This window comes from Notolepis coatsorum, assembly GCF_963971535.1.
Source record: "Notolepis coatsorum genome assembly, chromosome: 20".
In the NCBI taxonomy this organism is placed as follows: Eukaryota; Metazoa; Chordata; class Actinopteri; order Aulopiformes; family Paralepididae; genus Notolepis; species Notolepis coatsorum.
The window spans coordinates 61,475,738-61,494,342 of NC_140184.1; the positions used below are offsets into that span (position 1 = coordinate 61,475,738).

Genomic DNA, 18,605 nt, shown 5'->3' on the forward strand with positions numbered 1-18,605 from the left:
AGGGAGGGTTTATCAGTTCACCCCCTCATGACCCCTCACCCCTGATACGATGAAATGACAAAGCAGAGCCATGACACCAGTCATAGCGTGCTACATGAAGCGCATGTATACCTGTTCAAGGTAACAGCTTCACATAGGCTCATGTGCGAACCTGCCACCTGAATTTTTACACCTTTACCCTAAAGGAAGAAAAAACACAGACCAAGAGAGGGGCCAAGGGCCCTGGTACAAGAGCTTACACATGTAACTTCTGTAGGCCAACACCTAATTCAGTTGTGGATCTTAAACGTGAAAACGATACACACAACCCTCCATCACAACAAAAAAAGGGCAAAAGTACACTCTCACTACTGTAAGAGGAACGCTGTTTTTCATGACGAGAGAAGACACAAGTCCTTGATTAAGTACTGGTCACAGGCCTTGCTAAGTCCACATGACAGCGACCAAACAATTTTCAGAAAAAATTGCCTCTCTATGCAAGAGCACAACCCCAGCAGAAGCTGAGGGATTACACCGTATCCCCAAAAACATAGTGAATCAACACACATCTTGTAAACAAAATCATGTTTGAGGGGAGGGGGGGGCCCAGGGGAAAACCGGGGAAAGCCACCCCTCACCACCTTACCCCTGATACGACGCCAATGTGTAGAGTAAGCTTTACATCATGCACGCCAGCACAGCCGAAGACCTTGTTTGAACAGGCACAGCCCTGCTTATGTGTGAAAAAAACTTGCCACTTGTTATTGTCATCACTAGGGTGACCAGGTGTCCCCCTTTTGGTTGTACTGTCCCACCATTTGACCAAATGTCCTGCGTCCCTCATATTGAGAGGATGTCCCTCTTTTCGAAGCCAAAAAAAAAACATGCGTCTAAAAGCCCCTCCCTACAGACAGTAAACGTAGCAACCTGCCTCTTGTCCACACACATTGCTCTGATTGGTTATAGTACTTTAGCGCGCTGCTTGCCTGCTTGTGACGTGACTGAGACTGAGTCGTGACGCTACCTCATATCGCAGATCTGATTGGTTATAGTAATTTAGCGCACTGCTCTGCTCGTGAGAGTTGAACTTGTGACGCTACCTCATATCGCAAATCTGATTGGTAAAAAAAAACACAACAACATTACAAGCGAACTAGTTCAAGATGGAAAGCAGTAAAAAGAAACAGACCTGCAGTTACAACCAAGACTGGCAAACGACACATGACTGGGTGTCGTTTTGGTTCTGTGTTTTGTGTCATAGTTCGTTTTCAATTGCGCATGGAGGAGAATACGACTTGAAGCGCCACAGTGGACGTGAGTCTCACATGAAAGTGGCTCACCAAAAAGAAACATCCAGATCAATGGATACGTTTCTTTTTAAACCAAACAATGATAGCCAGACGGACAAGGTCACTGCAGCTGAGATAACAAGTGTCTATCACACAGTACAACACTCCCATTCATACTGTTTTCCCTAGTTCTGTGTTAACAGGGAATATCAAACACAAGACATTCCTGTCAAGTGATGACGTTTGAATATTTAAAACAGATGTTAGGTGGTATTTAATTTGTATTTATTTTGATTTAACCTTTAACCTTTGATTTAAATCTATTCAGTGAAGACCATGGCAGTTATTCTAATAAAAAAAATTACATTATCTATCTGTCCGACTTTGTCCCACCAAAATCTTACTGTTGTCCCACTTTGTCCCACCAAAATCTTACTGTTGTCCCACTTTTGGACTTTTTGCATCTGGTCACCCTAGTCATCACAAGCTGAGAGAGGGACTCATCCCTTGATCACATGCCACTATGCACAGCATTGTAGGGTAACCCAGCCAGTTGTGGGCTCAGCCACGTTGTCTAACGTTACATGAGCACACACAACTTCTCATCATAACAAAACCCCAGTACATTTTTACTCACGTAAAAAACAACGCTGTTTCTAGGTAGAGAAAAAAGCACAAGCTTTGGCCAATGCTACCCAAGCTATACAAGCGACCAAGACAATTCACACACAGCACATGTCGTATCTCCAAATGTAGTGAAGTAACATATGTTTTGCCTAGAAAAAAACATTGTTATTAACAAAACATTCGGGAGGGGAAGGAAGGAAGAGTGGGGTAATGTTCAATGGACATCTTACCTGCACCAACGAACGCAGGACGAAAAGACGCAACACAGGTCTCCCCGTTGACGAAGGCCTCTCGCTGGCGGGGCAAAAAGAAGCGATGGCCGGAGCCCCGCTCCGGCAAGACGCCCCCCTCCTGCAGCCGGTCATGGTGCAGGCCCAACTACATCTTCTGTCAAAGATGATGTCGTAGTCAGAGTGCCAGGGCCTGCTATTCTCACGGCTAATGCCAAAGGTTGTAGCACAAGCTAACAGCTAACTCTAGGCTAACTGATAGCATTAAGCTAACGTTCCCAGCCGAGCGAAAATGAGCAGCTAACGTTGTAGCTAAACAGCTAACTGGCTAACAGTAAGCTCAACCCGGCTATCGCTAACCACTAGCTAACGCAGAAGCAAGCTAAGCGGCTACCACTGAAAACTGTACAATGTGAGAAAAGCAATACAGGCCAACACTTCAGACAGCCGCTGTCTTTTCCTCTTCTCATCCGAAGAAAGAAGTGAAAAGAAGGCAACACACATCCCTCTTCAGAACAGTGTTTACCAACTACAACTATTACAAGTCCCTCGCGGACTATAGCCGACTTGAGCATGGAGATATTCTCATAATGAAACACAGTGGGTATCCGTTTGTCCAGAGACCCGGGGAATTGAACCGCAGATTCGGAATCACGGTCCCAGGAAAACAAAGCTCTCACTCGATGAGGAGCTAATGTTAACGTGGGCATCAAACTAGAACCCCCTCCACGTCGCTAAGGGGCAGGAAAAATATCCTAGCCTGGAGCCGGCCTTCGTAAGCTGTGTAGTTGTTCCCCCCACAACCAACACACCTGGCGCCCGCGTTGCAAAAACATCACCCGCCTAGAGCCATATGAAATCCGTTTTATTATTTTCCAAATTCCATTTTATTTTTTCCCAAATTCCATTTTTTCCGTTTTAATATTTCAGAATTCTGTATTTTGCTTTTTATGCTCATTTTACCATCAGAAATAGTGTCTAATAAGTGGGAATGAATAAATGTCCACAATTGAATAAGATATAACAGTCCATTTAATGTTTTTAAGTGCTGCAACTCAGAAATACAGTTCAATTTTACACAATATTTTTCAATTAATATTGTGACAAAATAAAAATACATATTTCAAGTGTAAACAATAGATACAGCTAGCTACTACTGACATTATCACAATGACAATGTCAGTAACCTAGCTATATCTATTATATTGTGATGAAATATAGTAATGCATAATTTAGGCACCTTTAGTTTAGTTTATTTCGTTTATAAAGGACAGTGTATAATGACAATCGTTTGCATTAAACAAATGGATGGGTGCACTAGATTTAGCAAGAAGCTATCATTTCCATCTATAGTCCTATGTACTGTAACGTTTCATAGCTATTTAAGTTTATTTAGATTATAAAGGGCAGTGTATAATGACAATCGTTTGCATTAAACAAATTGATGGGTGCACCAGATTTAGCTAGAACTTCTAGAAGCTATCATTTCCATCTATAGTCCTATAACGTTACATAGCTATTTAAGTGTATTTAGTTTATAAAGGGCAGTGTATAATGACAATCGTTTGCATTAAACAAATGGATGGGTGCACTAGATTTAGCTAGAAGCTATCATGACCTAACGTTATAGCTATTTCACAATAGTGTCGCAAGTGTTTTTGCGGGTCCAGTCCACGGAACGTTGACAGAATTAGCAAAACACCTTATCACCGGAGGCATAAAAGTCATTAGGATACTGCTCTGCTCTGAATTTAGGGTTTAGTGTGGTATTTCGTAGCTTTTTGGATGCTGTTAATACCGGAGCAGCTACACGCTTGGACATTGCTGTGTTGTTGTGAAGCAGTGTGGAAGTGACGCGCGCGGTGTAACACGCTTTAGCGTCCCGGTCATGTTTGCTTTGCACCAAACGTTCCACCGTTATCCCGAAAACGGAATTACAGTCCAAATTATGGCAAATTCTGCAATATTCCACGTTTTACAGGTAATTCCATTTTTATTGCTCAATTCCGCGATTCCGTCCGCGATTCCGTGATCGCGGATTTCATATGGCTCTACACCCGCCCCAGAGAGGCCGTCAGCCCCCACACGGCTGAGCGCCTCCCAAGCAAAGTGTCCAACTGCAGAGCCGAAGGTAATGCCGGCGGGGATTGCTCAGCAACGCGAGCCCCTAATACGAAGCACCGGTGGAAGTCAGAATGATCATCATCTTCTAGACCAGGGGTAGGTAACCCTAGGCACGCGTGCCTGCATAGGCACGCGGGGGCATTTTCATAGGCACAGGGGGCAGCAGTATAATCTTTTATTTTTTTTTTTATAAATATTATAGTGAAATATTTTGCACTGTTGTCGCATTTATCTTGTTGAAATCCTCCCACAGGTTCTTTTTACTACCACATATTTAATTGAGACCCTTTATTTGTTTATTATTTCAATTTAGCTGGAAATACATTGCTACATCATTCAGTAACATTTGCAGAGCCTTATAACAAAAACATTATTACGGTCACCATTGTGGGACGTGGGATTAATCAACAAATTTTATTATTTATTTTTCTATTTCATTGAACATTGCACATGTTAAAAGCCATTTTTTTTACTCAAAATTTGAGTATTACATAAGTCAACTTGTGTTCTTAAAACAATGACAATAAACATAGTTTTATTAGGTTGAAATAATGTGGTTGTGTTGTACTTATTTTTCTGTTAACTTATTATGGATTGAAAACTGAAAACCTTAATGCACAGTAACTGAACTCAATATTTTTAAGTTCTGGTAACTTATTATTATTATTTTTTTACAGTGTAGTCTTGCGATCAATCAAAACTTATTTACACGATATACCTCACATTCACCCTCCATTCACATCCTGGTGTTCTCCATTAGGCCTGTAGGTGGAGCTATGACAGCACACGTACAGTACACACACCGATGGTGTGTGATGTGTCCAAAAATTAATAGGCAAATGTGAGTGAAATGGTCGCACTGTATGCAGCTGTTTGTCTGCATTGCATCCCCCCCCCCCCCCCCCCCAACTCAGATTTAGGGTTGATACAACCATCATAAAAATATTGTTAATAATAACAATAACAATAATGATGTAATAATGTAAAAATTATCATTAACACTTTGATCGCCATGGGTTAAATTCATAATTTACCATCCCTAGCCAGCTCTATTTGTCTATGGAGAAGTTCCCCTTCTTTGCAGGGCTATAACTTTTTAAATTCTATTGCTAAATTGCCATTATTATGGCCCATTCAATGTCCTATATGTATTGTTCAGGGTGTAGCAACGTTAAACTTTTTCATTCACATATTCATACTAAAATATGGTCTAAAGTATAAGTATGTTTTTATCGTTTTCTGCAGCTTTCTCCAGAACTTGATTTATAGCTCCAAATGCATTATATTGATGATGAAATACAGTTTGATAGCAATCGGCGCAAGATAAAAAGATTCAACTGGACGTGGTTCTAGAAGTTACTACGTATCATCTGATATTGACCGGATGGGCGAGGGGGCGTTTATAATTCCGTGGGCAGCGTTAGATGATTCATCCAGTGTGGGTCATATGATCATCATAGAAGTTTATATGGAACACGTTAGAATATAACGCTGCAACTCACCGTGGCTTCCTCGCGCCGCTGGCAGATGAGCGTGGAACAGAATTTTTTCTATTATGGGATGGAGAAATGCCCGATCCATTTCCAGGTTGTATAATAGTATATACGTCCAAATCATGTTGTTTTTTCGAGTTATTTGCACCGATCGATGTTCACTGTGTCAAGACGGAGTCTCTCTAACGATAGCGAGTGCCCGGACTACATATGGATGAGCACTTCCGGTTCACGGGGTCATTTCCTGTTGGCGATCTGCCGATCGGCCACCAGATGGCGCTCTTGAACCGCTAGAGAGTTGAGTGGAGCTTTGTAGTGTATCTCAGGGCTCCGGAAGGGAAATATGATTTCGATCACAGATTTTTGAAATATTGATATCAAAGACGAGTTACGGCGTCTTCGGCAGAATGAGCATGGCTAGGAATGACGTCTAAACACGTCATCGGCGACCATAGTGTTAAAAATACCCGATTATGAGAACGAAATTTACGATGCATGGACAGACTGGGATATGTTTGAGAGGGCCCACGGTGATGACATTGATGGACTATCCCACTGCATCACAGACTACATCAGGTTCTGTGAGGAGAGCATCGTACCCACAAAGATGGTACGCTGCTTCTCAAACAATAAACCCTGGATTAGCAAGGACATTAAACACCTGCTAAACAGGAAAAAGAGGGCCTTCATGGCAGGGGACACTGAGCAGGCCAGGGCTGTCCAAAGGGAGCTCAAAAAAGAGCTAAGGGCAGCCAAGGTCAGCTACAAGGACAGGCTGGAGGGCAGACTACAGGCCAACAACACCAGGGAGGTGTGGGCGGGGGTCAGGAAGATCACTGGTTTCAAACAGCAGGGCACAGCTGTGGAGGGCCCTCCAGAGCGTGCAAACGAGTTCAACTCGTTTTTCAACCGCTTTGACCAGAGTGGCCTCCCCACACCCCTCCCCCCACCCATCGACACCAGCACCAGATCACACCTACAAAGCAGCCCCCCCACCCCCCACCCACCCACACCCATCAGCAACGGCACCCCACCCCCAACACCAGCAGACTGCCCACCACCCCCAACCCTGATGATCACAACCAGTCAGGTCAGTAGGCAGCTCTCCAGAATTAACGTAAACAAGGCCAGAGGACCGGACAACACCAATCCCAGGGTGCTCAAGGTATGTGCGGAGCAGCTGGCAGCACCGCTCCAGCATCTTTTCAACCTCTCCCTGAGGCTGGAGAGGGTGCCCCAGCTCTGGAAGACCTCCTGCATTGTCCCGGTGCCCAAGAAGGGACGTCCCAGCACCCCCAACGACTACAGGCCAGTCGCTCTGACGTCACACATCATGAAGACGTTTGAGAGACTGGTCCTGCAACACCTCAAGCCCCTGGTGCGTGACTCCCTCGACCCCCTGCAGTTTGCATACCAGGCAAACATCGGGGTGGAGGATGCCATCATCTACATGCTCCACAGAGCGTACACGCACCTGGAGAAGCCGCGCAGCTCAGTGAGGATTATGTTCTTTGATTTCTCCAGCGCCTTCAACACCATCCAGCCGTCACTGCTAGCGGAGAAGCTCTCTGCGATGCAGCTGGAGCACGGCTTGGTGGCCTGGATCAAGGACTACCTCACTGAGAGGCCACAGTACGTCAGACTAAAGGACAGTCAGTCTGACGTACTGGTGAGCAACACCGGCGCCCCCCAGGGAACTGTGCTGTCACCCTTCCTCTTCACCCTCTACACCTCAGACTTCTGCCGCAACTCCAGCGGGTGCCACCTGCAGAAGTTCTCAGACGACTCCTCCATCGTAAGCTACATCACCGACGATGATGAGGAGGAGTACAGAGCCCTGGTGGAGAGCTTCGTGGGGTGGAGCGACAGCAACCACCTCCAACTCAACACCAGTAAGACCAAGGAGCTGGTGGTGGACTTCCGGAGGGGCAAGAAGAGGCCCCCCCCGATTCCCATCTCCATCCGAGGGGTGGATGTGGAGATGGTGGACTCATACAAGTTCCTTGGGGTACACCTGAACAATAAACTGGACTGGTCGGACAACACAGAGGCCCTCTACAGGAAGGGACAGAGCAGGCTGTTCTTCCTGAGGAGACTCAGGTCCTTCAATGTGTGCAACAAACTGCTGCAGTCTTTTTACCAGTCTGTTGTGGCCAGCATCCTCTTCTATGCTGTGGCATGCTGGGGAGGCTACATCAACTCAAGGGACACCAACAAGCTCAACAAGCTGGTGAGGAAGGCTAGCTCCGTGGTGGGAGTCGAGCTACCTAGACTTGAGGTGATGGTAGAGAGGGGGATGATAAGGAAGCTGGATGCCATCATGGAGAACCCCTACCACCCCCTCTACGACGAGCTAGTCAAGATGAGAAGCTCGTTCAGCCACAGACTCATCCCCCCCCGACACTCAACTAACCGCCTCGGACAGTCCTTCATACCAGCGGCCATCAGGCTCCACAACAGTGGGCAGTGACTAGCAGCCTCCAGGCCCCACAACAGGGGGCAGCGACAGCGACTGCTACCAGACATTGACCTGGGACTTATAGGAACCCAAGGGGGACAAAGTAGACTACCCTGGTACTTTGATTAATGTATACTCAGTAGATAGTAAATTATAACACTACCTCATGCATACTGCACCTTATGTGACACTGTGAATAATGTGAATATTCCTCAGCTAGTCAGATAGTAAATTATATTGACCATATTGATCAAATTGTTTACACTGCCTGTGTTGTCTTTTACTACCTGTATACTGTGTTGTTTTACTACCTGTACCCCTCCCCCCTCCCTCCCATGCTGCTATGATGCCTGAATTTCCCCAAGGGGATCAATAAAGGAATATCTTATCTTATATTGTTGAGGCACACTAGTTACAACTATATTTCAAACAGGCACTCCATGTCAAAAAGGTTGCTGACCCCTGTTCTAGACACTCCGTGGCGAAGACATTATCGCTGTATTTCTTCGAAAATAGTGAGAGAGAAAACAAAGATATAATGTCAACGCAGCTCCTTCTCTTCAACGTAGCTCCTTTCCAACTATTTCGGTCACTAAACTCAAGTGGTGTATACAGACACTTGTCGGTGGTGAAAATAAGGAAGGAGCTGTTAGTATGGCCACACCCCTGCTTATGTAGAGGAACAGATGGGGGTGTACATGTACTGTGGAGAAATGCAGGCCTGTACACTGCGATGATATGATCGCAAATTGCCCCCTAATTTGGTCCGTGCGAGTTTAAAATAATATCTGGGGGCAAGCTTGCGAGTGGTGATTTCAACCCTTCATTCGCATTTCACTCCTAAATTAATCCATACAAATTGTAGTAAAACATTAGCCTACAACCAGGGCTGTACAGTGCAATATAATGTTGCGGTTGTAATTTCATTAGACAGACCAGCGCGGACCTTTAATAACATGCAATTTAATTGACACGAGCAATGAGCTAACTAGGGATGCCCCGATTACGTTTTTTGCCACCGATACCGATCACCGATCGTCGTGAGCCATATCGGCCGATACCGATCCGATACCGATTGTTTTTGATTAAAAAGAAATTAAAACGTATTTTATATAAAAAGTTTTTTTTTTTTTTTTATAAAATATATATATTATATAATTAGACTTGTACTTGTATTATCTGCGACTGCGAGACATCGCCACCACGCAACAAGTCAAAATGCTCACTATCTGCAAACAGCTCCACTGTCTGTGTGTACTCTAGTAGCCCAGCTCCAAAAAGGATTCTCCGGCGCTGCAGCGGGACCCCATTGGTAACGTTAAGTGCTTTGGTCATTTCACATTCAGCAAGCCCTCAGCTCGAATACGCATTAAATCAATGTTATAAGACATTGATATCAAGAGCTATCTGTAGCTACTGCTAGCCGGCTAGATGACGTTAAGACAGAACTTTAGTTCAATGGGACATTTAGTTTTGAACAGTAAACGAACGTCAGCTAACGCAAGCTAACTGAGGTATGAACATGAACTACTAGACTTTCTGGATCATTTGTTGATATCAGGAGCTATCGGTAGCTAGCCGGCTAAATACCGTTAGACAATGCCTACTAAACGTGAATAGTTGACTGGGTAATTTTGTTTAAACAGTAACGATAGCTAGGTAGCTAACGTTAGCGCAGGTCGAATGCAGTGCACTACAGACTCGAGCAGAGGAGCCGCACCTCTTTGTTTACAAACTCTACACGGGGGCGGGCGGGGCTAGGGAGGAGGAGCAGCGGCAGTTTGCAGGTCGTGTGTGTCTGAGACAGACAGCGAGTGAGAGCTTCGCTTGATCGGTTTCCGCTATCGGCGAATATGACTAATTATCGGAATTCACAGATTGCATATTTATACTGAGTATCGGCCGATAACGATCGGTGGCCGATCGATCGGGGCATCCCTAGAGCTAACGGTAGCTTCTAACCAAGGTCTCCATTAGGATTATGCTAAGCTAACTAGCGATCTCTGCTAACCCTGGAAAACGGTCAAAGCGGACTCCACAAGACTAGTTCCATTCGTGAGGAAAGGGGGTGGGTTATATTGACAGCGCTTGACAACAGAAGTTTAAACATAACTTCATATTTATTGGTTATTCGTTTCTGTATATCATTCAATTCCCATCTCCGTGTGTCTCCATCTCTTCCTGTTTACATTCGAGTGTGACGTCATCACCTACGGCAGCTTAGACGATCAAAACCCGAAGGGTCTCTCTCTCTCTCTCGCTCTCTCTGAAATATTCTAAAATCATTAAGTCTGTGTGATTATTATTTTCTCACAGTAGTGTGTGTATATATATATATATATATATATATATATATATATGTGTGTGTGTGTGTGTGTGTGTGTGTGTGTGTGTGTGTGTGTATATATATGTGTGTGTGTGTGTTTGGCTAAAGTGGATAGAAAACACAGTACTGTGTAAAAGGCACCCAAGAGTTTTTATATAAATTGTCTTAGATGTAAATAATTTTTTTTATTAGTGTGTCAGTAGACTACTCTTAGTACATTTTCATTAAATTATATTTTAAAGCATCTTCATGGTTTAATAATGCAAACATATGTTGCAGGGACTTATTATAATCATCATATTGGCGTGACTGTATGCATCAAAGGGTTCAATCAAGCATTTTTAAGTGCTTTAGAGGAAATGTCAAAATATCGCGATATCATTTAGAGGCCATATCGCCCAGCCCTACTATAATGGTAAAATAGTTATTTAAAAATGTGCCCCTAAAAAATATTCTTTGCCCCTAAATTTCTCATTTAGGGGCAAGTGTGCCCCTAGTGAAAAAGCTTAGCGTACAGCCCTGAAATGTATTCAGTATCTAGACTGATATATATAGGATATGTTCCACTTAGAGCGCAAGCTATACGAAATATAACTACACTGGCACTGTTTGCAGATGTACTGTTATTAAAGTTAGTTAAAAACATAATTTTGTATAATTTGTTTTGGTTAAATCCAAAGGAAAAAAATATAAAATCAGAGAAATTCGAAAACGAGAAAATTAAAAACCGAGAAATCCGAAAACAGGAAAATTCATATCCGAAAACAGGAAAAGATAAAAACGGATTTCATACTGGGCCCTATTTAAGGTGAGTTAATAAATTCACTCTGAAAATCTGCTCTGATAAACTGACTCTTTGGTCAGGGCGTCCAGTGTGCACTCTGAGCCCTCAGAATTTCCGAACAACTTGAGTGCGCTCGCTCTGACACTGGTTGTAAATAGTTATGAGTGTTGTATGTGCCTCCCTGTATTGTAAATAGTTCATATGTGTGTTGTCACTACTGGATGTATAATTGTAAATAAGTTAATTTATGTGTTGTAAATAAATATTGTTCATATTTATTTACCTAATTTATGTGCAATCGTTTCATTTCAGCTCAGTGTAGAGAAATGCACCGATACTAACAACCGCCTTACTGCGCTGTTGACACCACGTATCCGTGACACGCGCGCCCCGCGAAAACACTAGTAGTTTTGGGTAGAGATGTTCCGATACCATTTTTTCCTTCCCGATCCGATTCCGATACCTAAGCTTTGGGTATCGGCCAACACCGATACTGATCCGATACCAGTGCATACATTAACACTTTGAGTGCCAGCCACAAAAAATCTCGTTAATTCATGCCATGCGTTGAGTGCCAAGAACGAGAAATCTCGTTATTTAATTCTTATTTTTTGTATTATCGATTTCCATGAATTTTTCATCAATCTAGCCTCACGTTACCATTGGGGATCTATCTGAGCCTCCCCCTATCATCTCTCCGGATGGTATTGCACCCATTGGATTGGACTGAATGAAATGGATGGGAAAAAAATTGTCCGGAATCCACATTTTACTTGTCAGGCATGTAACCGGAGACGATCCCATTCATTGCCGAGCCGCAGAACAGCGTGGAATATGTGTTTCCAGTAGGGATGGGTACCGAATTCGGTACTTTTGAGGTACCGAACCGAAACACGTCGGTACTACCGAGTATCGAATCAAGTGAGAAACCAAAAAAAAAATAAAAAAAAAATAAAAAAAAATATTTTTTATTAATTTTTTTTTTTTTACTTTTTTCTTTTCATGTCAACGTTCACACGCACAATATATGCTTACCTAGGATTTGACTTGATTCAACAACAAAGCAGTCGGAGCAATGACAAGCCGAAAACTGTCGAAATTGTAGTTATTTGAAGTTTGGATTTTTTTTTACGACTGAGGTAGGTAAATTAAATTTCGACAGTTTTCGGCTTGTCATTGCTCCGACTGCTTTGTTGTTGAATCAAGTCAAATCCTAAAAATCCTAAAAAAGTAAAAAAAAAAAAAAAAGTAAAAAAAAAAAATTAATAAAATTTTTTTTTTTTTTTTTTTTTTTAAAGTACCGAAAAAAGGTACCGTTGGGTACCGGTATCGATTCACAGGTACCGGTACCGGTACCGGTATCGGTTCAAATGTGAAAGGTACCCATCCCTAGTTTCCAGTACCCAACGTTGGATCAATAAACGCGATCGATATTTGGAATGGTGATCAGGAATTGGAATAATCTTTTTGGAGAACATCTGATGTGAGGTAAGGAATCTATTTTACCAGTCTTGGGATAATCAGAGTTTTTTTCACCTATATCTCAGCGTGTCCCATATGTGTGTGTGTGCGTGTGGATGTGTGTGTGCTGATCAGGAAATAAGAATCGATTTTTCAGCCCGCTTCTCTAGAGTGCATAAGTACACATATACTATCGATAATCTAGCGTTTATTTGAAAACGATTTATAAATAGGCCGAAAAATTACAACGAGTTTTGTGTATTCCACTAAAGCGCGATTCCTGCAGAATCACCTTTTTTCTGGAAGTTTTCAAAAACGAATGTTTTTCAAAATGGTATAAAACGGAAATGTACCGATTAAAAAATAATCTGTTTCGACAATGTTGACTGCAAACAAGTCATTGATAAGCGACGAGCGTATTAGACACATAATTTAAGATATAGTTTATGCGTTCGCAAATGTGCTCGCCCTCCCATTGACTACAGCGCCGGCACTCAAGCTCTAAATCGTGCGCCCCCTGCTGGCACTCAAAGTGTTAAAAAAAAAATTAAATAAAGTATATTATATAAATTATACTTTTTCTTTTTTTTACAGCTACAGATACTGTTTTATATATACTGTTTTTTAGTAATAACTAGAGAGTAATGGTATTTATTCAACAACAGGTGATTGTATAGATTAGTATTAGTATCATTAATACAACTATGCTCAATGAGTATGGGGCTGCGACACTGCAGATATACCCTACTCCAATGAGTTCACCCATGGATCCGCACGGACGTTAGACGTTGTTGCACTTGCTACCCAGTCTGTTAGCTAGTAGCAGATGCTCTGACTAGTAGTAACGTTTATGTTGCGATTTTCGATGCAAAATAAATATTCAACATTCTCTTTTGAGACTCCGCCTCAGACTCTTATCCTTTGGCACTTGGAACTTGCTGTACTTTGCTTGCAGGTCTGCAGCCATTATTGCTGGATTATGAATAGCACCAACTTTAGCCAAGGTACCGTTATCAAGTTAAGTGAGCTGACCTAGCTCGTCTTCCCCGCAAGGTTTTCACATTGACATTTGATAACGTTAGTCAGCTAACGCTAGTCAGTAGCTACTTGACTTAAATACGATTCACCGTGGGTGAATTATTGTTGATAGACGGACAGTGTCAGGTCCTGGAGAAAGGACTGATTTGATGTAACGTTAAAGCGGATGTTGTTCCAACTAGCTAGCTTTTCAGCTAATGCTATAATAACACCAGCAAGCAAAACACATCCGAGCTCCCCGTCACACCGCTCTGTCGGGGACAATGGAATTTAAGAAAGTGTATCTGCTGTTAAAATGACAAACAGCATCACACTTTAAAACACATTCATTTTATAATCCTCACTCTCCGCAGGAGATAAATGACGTCATGGGATCGGAGAAAGAATGTTTGATTATATCTAAACCAACAACCCCAAACTATCACAGTCAACGTCTATTCTGTTCAGTAAAAGTAACAGATCAGTTCTTAGGGCCATATGCCCAAAATACAATTTCATCATATTTGTATTCTTCAGTACTTGAGAGTACGGGATTTGACAGTGTTTATTTTTTAGTACAAATAACAATGTGATGACATATTCTGTCATTATATTTGTAATATTAAAGGGGACATGCATTATAAATGGCTTTTTTCTGTGTTTAGTGTGGTTTTATAGTAATATGGGTCTGTGTCTCTAATTACCATATTGACTCATCAGTCTAGTCTCGAGTTCACGAGATCCTCCCTCACGCAATTAAGCTGTTCTGATTTGACGGTTTTGCTGATGTTAATATAGCACCGATTTGCATAACTAACGCCCCCTCTATGGTTGACAGCAACAGCAGAAACAGAGCGAGGCAGATAGTGTAACCCGACACTTCCTCAAACAGAGCGAGGCAGACAACGAGAGAGATAGAGAGAGAGAGAGAGAGAGAGAGAGAGAGGAGCTTCTGTCGGGGGAAACAAACCCAGCGCGAGGAAGCAGCAGTAGCACAGACTCATTTACACACAACCTGGGCTGGACCTCGCACAGGGAAGCAGCAGTAGCACATACTCATTTACACACAACCTGGGCTGGACCTCGCACGGGGAAGCAGCAGTAGCACATACTCATTTACACACAACCTGGACCTCGCGGGGAAGCAGTAGTAGCACATACTCATTTACACACACTCATTTACACACAACCTGGACCTCGCGGGGAAGCAGCAGTAAGACATACTCATTTACACAGTGCTTATGGGCGGAGCCAGGCCAACACAGCCTGAAATCCAAAGTGAGAAAAATTTGGCTTTTGAGTACTTGATTAGAAATATAAAACAATGAATTTTTTTTAATAAAAGCTTACAGATGTGTTCAATAGACTCACAGGAATTGTGTAAAGTTGCCCAAATAGTGCTAGGAATAGCAATGCATGTCCCCTTTAAAATAATAGTCATTGTGCTATATTACTCTAAATTGTCTATTTTATTTAAGCTTTTTCAGTTATTTGATTAACTTCAAAATATACAGTATGCATATATTTTCGGTATTAGTCAAAATCCAAACCTTCACATGGATTATCGACTGTATACCTCCTAGATATACCAATAGCCTAAGCTGCTTCTGCTCACCTCTAATGTGTAGTGCTCCAGTGTTGTACTTTTTATCCAGACCCGTCACCTTGTTGAGGTACAACCTGTAGGTGTCGTTAGCGCAGGGAACACTGGTCTCGAAGAAGTCATCAGTCTCGTCCACATAGTAGACCCGACCGTGCGGACTGGGGGGGCGCTCGTAAACCTCCACCTTCTGTCTCTTGGGCTTGGGGCTCGGACTCAAGTGTCTGGCCGGAGCGGAGCTCTGCTGAGCCAGACCCGCCGGCGTTCCCTTGACGTCCTCGTCGTCGCTGTCCGAGAGGGCCCAGCTCGATTCGTCTGCATCTTTCTTCCGCTTTCCACCCAGTGAGGGACTGGGCTCATGTTTCACTGGATTTGACTGGCTCGTGTGGGCTGCCCGCCTCGCCTCGGAGCCAATGGCGGGCGAGGAGGAAGGGGTCGTGACTCGTACCGATGGTGGTTCCGCCTTCACCGTCAGTGCAGCTGACGGTGTGGGAACCGAGTCCTGTTCAGACTTGTAGAAAGAGTCGGACGGTTTGGGCTGGTTGGGCTGCACTGCAGGAGTGGGACGAGGGTCGTCATCGTCGTCACTACTGGAGATGGTCCACCTGCCATGGTGACCCTCCTGCGACATGTCTGGTACAAAGTAAGAGGTGGAGGAGATGGGGTCAAAGGTGACAGTGACAGGACAACAGCAGACTATAAAAGTTATTTGACCTTGAGGTTTTTACAAAGCCCTTTCAGTCCATCTAAAACCAGTTTAAACCAGACAGCATAAATTGTATGTATAGCTATGCTTGTGGCTTGTGTCCTGGCCAAGGCATTAGCACATTTAACACTATAATCGCCAAGGACTCCTTAACACGTCATTCCCCGCCATGCTAATTCTGCCAATGACGCCGTAACACGTCATTGAGATCAATATTTCAAAAATCTGTGATCGCAATCATATTTCTCCCGCAGAGACTTGAGATCTACTGTTGATCCCCTCTCAACTCTCCAACGGTTCAAGAGCGCCATCTGGTGGCCGATCGGCGGATCGCCCAAACCGGAAACGGAAACTGGTGCTCATCCCAATTCGGTCCGATAGGTCCCACTCGAGCGCGACACAATGGATAGCGATCCGTTACCAATAACTCGATAAACAACATGATTTGGACGTATATACTATTATACAACCTGGAGATGGATCGCATATTTCAACATCCCATAATAGGAATATTTTTGCTCCACGCTCATCGCCCAACGGCCCGAGGAGACTGGGGTAAGTTTCAGCGTTTTAACGTTCAATACAAACTGCTCTAATGATCATATCACCCACACCACATGAATCATCTAACGTTGGCCACGGAATTATAAATGACCCCCCCCCCCATCCGGTCAACATCAGATGATAAGTAGTAACTTCTAGAAGCACGTCCATTTGAAATTTTTTATCTGGCACTGATCGCTATCAAACTGTATTTGATCATCAATATAATGCATTTAGGGCTATAAATCACGTTCTGCAGAATGCTGCAGAAAACAATAAAAACATATTTATACTTTAGACCGTATTTTAGTATGAATATGTGAATGAAAAAGTATAACGTTCCTACATCCTGAACAATAGATAATTAACGTTGAATGGGCCATAGTAATGTCAATTTAGCAATACAATTTAAAAAGTTATAGCCCTGCAAAGAAGGGGAACTTCTCCATAGACAAACAGAGCTGGCAGAGGATGATATAAGGATGTACATAAGCGTGGCAGTGAAAGGGTTAACAGGGTTGCAGATAGACAGACATATAACAATTACAGGCAATAACATTTACAGAGCACACGGTTTAAATATAAAAGTCTGTCACAAAACATTATCTAGTCCAAAGGTATACATGGGGCAATCAATTCAGTCAAAACAACAGCAGATGTACAATGTCTCCAGTTCATTCAGATGGATCTAAATACACACAATGAGACCAGCTCCACAAGATTTTAATCCTGCAATAGAAGTTGAGGGAGCAGCATACAAACGCCATTTTTCCCAGTTCAGTATGGGCTTTAGGTACTGATTGTGAGAATAAATCCTGGGAACGCAGACAACAACTTCCAGCAGTTTTCCAAATAATATAGTTGAATAGGTACTGTAGGATGTAAACAAACCAAGAATTATACCATTCATTAAGTCGTTGATTTTTTTTAGAGACAAACTTCTTGCATGCCCCCCACTGACTTCCTGTCAACATGCAATTTCATAACTCTGCTTGACAATAATCTAAAAAATCTGAACAATGGTGTATGGGCTTTTTGGATTCTTAGAAGTTAAAGACACGCCCACTTAGGCAGGTAGTCTTGCAAGCAAGCATGTTGTTGAACGAGGTTTTGCAAGTATTAAGATGCCAGTTTGCCAACCGGTCGTCCTTCTTTTTAAGATACTGTAGCCATATTGCAAAACAAATATACCTGGTTAGTTGTAATTCAATCTGCAGGTGGCGGGAAAACTACAAACAACTAGCCATCTAGTACTGAGAGAGATACTCGAGTTGCACAATCATGATCATTGCCAATTTGTTCGTAGAATGCATGCATTCTGACCTTATGAAGTGAAGATTTGGGCTCGAAGAATACTACTATTATTACATGCGGGCTCTCGAAGCTGCTATGTTGATGTCAAATTCACGCACTTTGCTCATGTTATGGAGATGCACATCGAACAACTGCGTCCGATGTGAAACATGTATCCTTGGGCAGAGTTCCGTGTGAATAAAACCTCTTCTTCTTCTTCTTCTATTTGGTGTTTTACGGCGGACGGGCACCAAAATTGGGCCATTTACCGCCACCTACCGACCCGGCGATCGGGCCAGCCTTCCAGTCTCCCCTCTCTAACCGAGACAATAGTATCCAGCTGCAGACCTTCAGACCAGCGCTTACAAGCCCCGCACATACAAGCCCTGCACATAGCAACCCCTCGCTTCCATTGGCTGATTTTGGTGACGTGATTTTGGGTCACGTTGCACGTTGCACTGCGGGATTGATTGATTGATTGATTGAAAACTTTATGGTGACGTGATTTTGGGTCACGTTGCACGTTGCACTGCGGGATTGATTGATTGATTGATTGAAAACTTTATTAACAGATTGCCGTATGATTTGGGTCACGTTGCACTGCGGGATTGATTGATTGATTGATTCATTGATTCATTGATTGATTGATTGATTGATTGAAAACTTTATTAACAG

General features: G+C 43.1%; 1 protein-coding gene across 1 annotated transcript in view; it reads right to left on the bottom strand.

Moving 5' to 3' along the window:
• tdp1 (tyrosyl-DNA phosphodiesterase 1) overlaps positions 1 to 18,087 on the bottom strand; it is a 118,841-nt gene extending 100,754 nt beyond the window's left edge. Inside the window, exons 1-2 of the mRNA XM_084337398.1 lie at positions 17,961 to 18,087; positions 15,404 to 16,021 (exon numbers count right to left, since the gene is read on the bottom strand). Of these exons, the coding sequence (XP_084193524.1) occupies positions 15,404 to 16,019 (616 nt within the window). The 5' untranslated portion in view covers positions 16,020 to 16,021; positions 17,961 to 18,087. The remainder of the gene's footprint in view (positions 1 to 15,403; positions 16,022 to 17,960) is intronic.
• Positions 18,088 to 18,605: the final 518 nt, after the last annotated feature.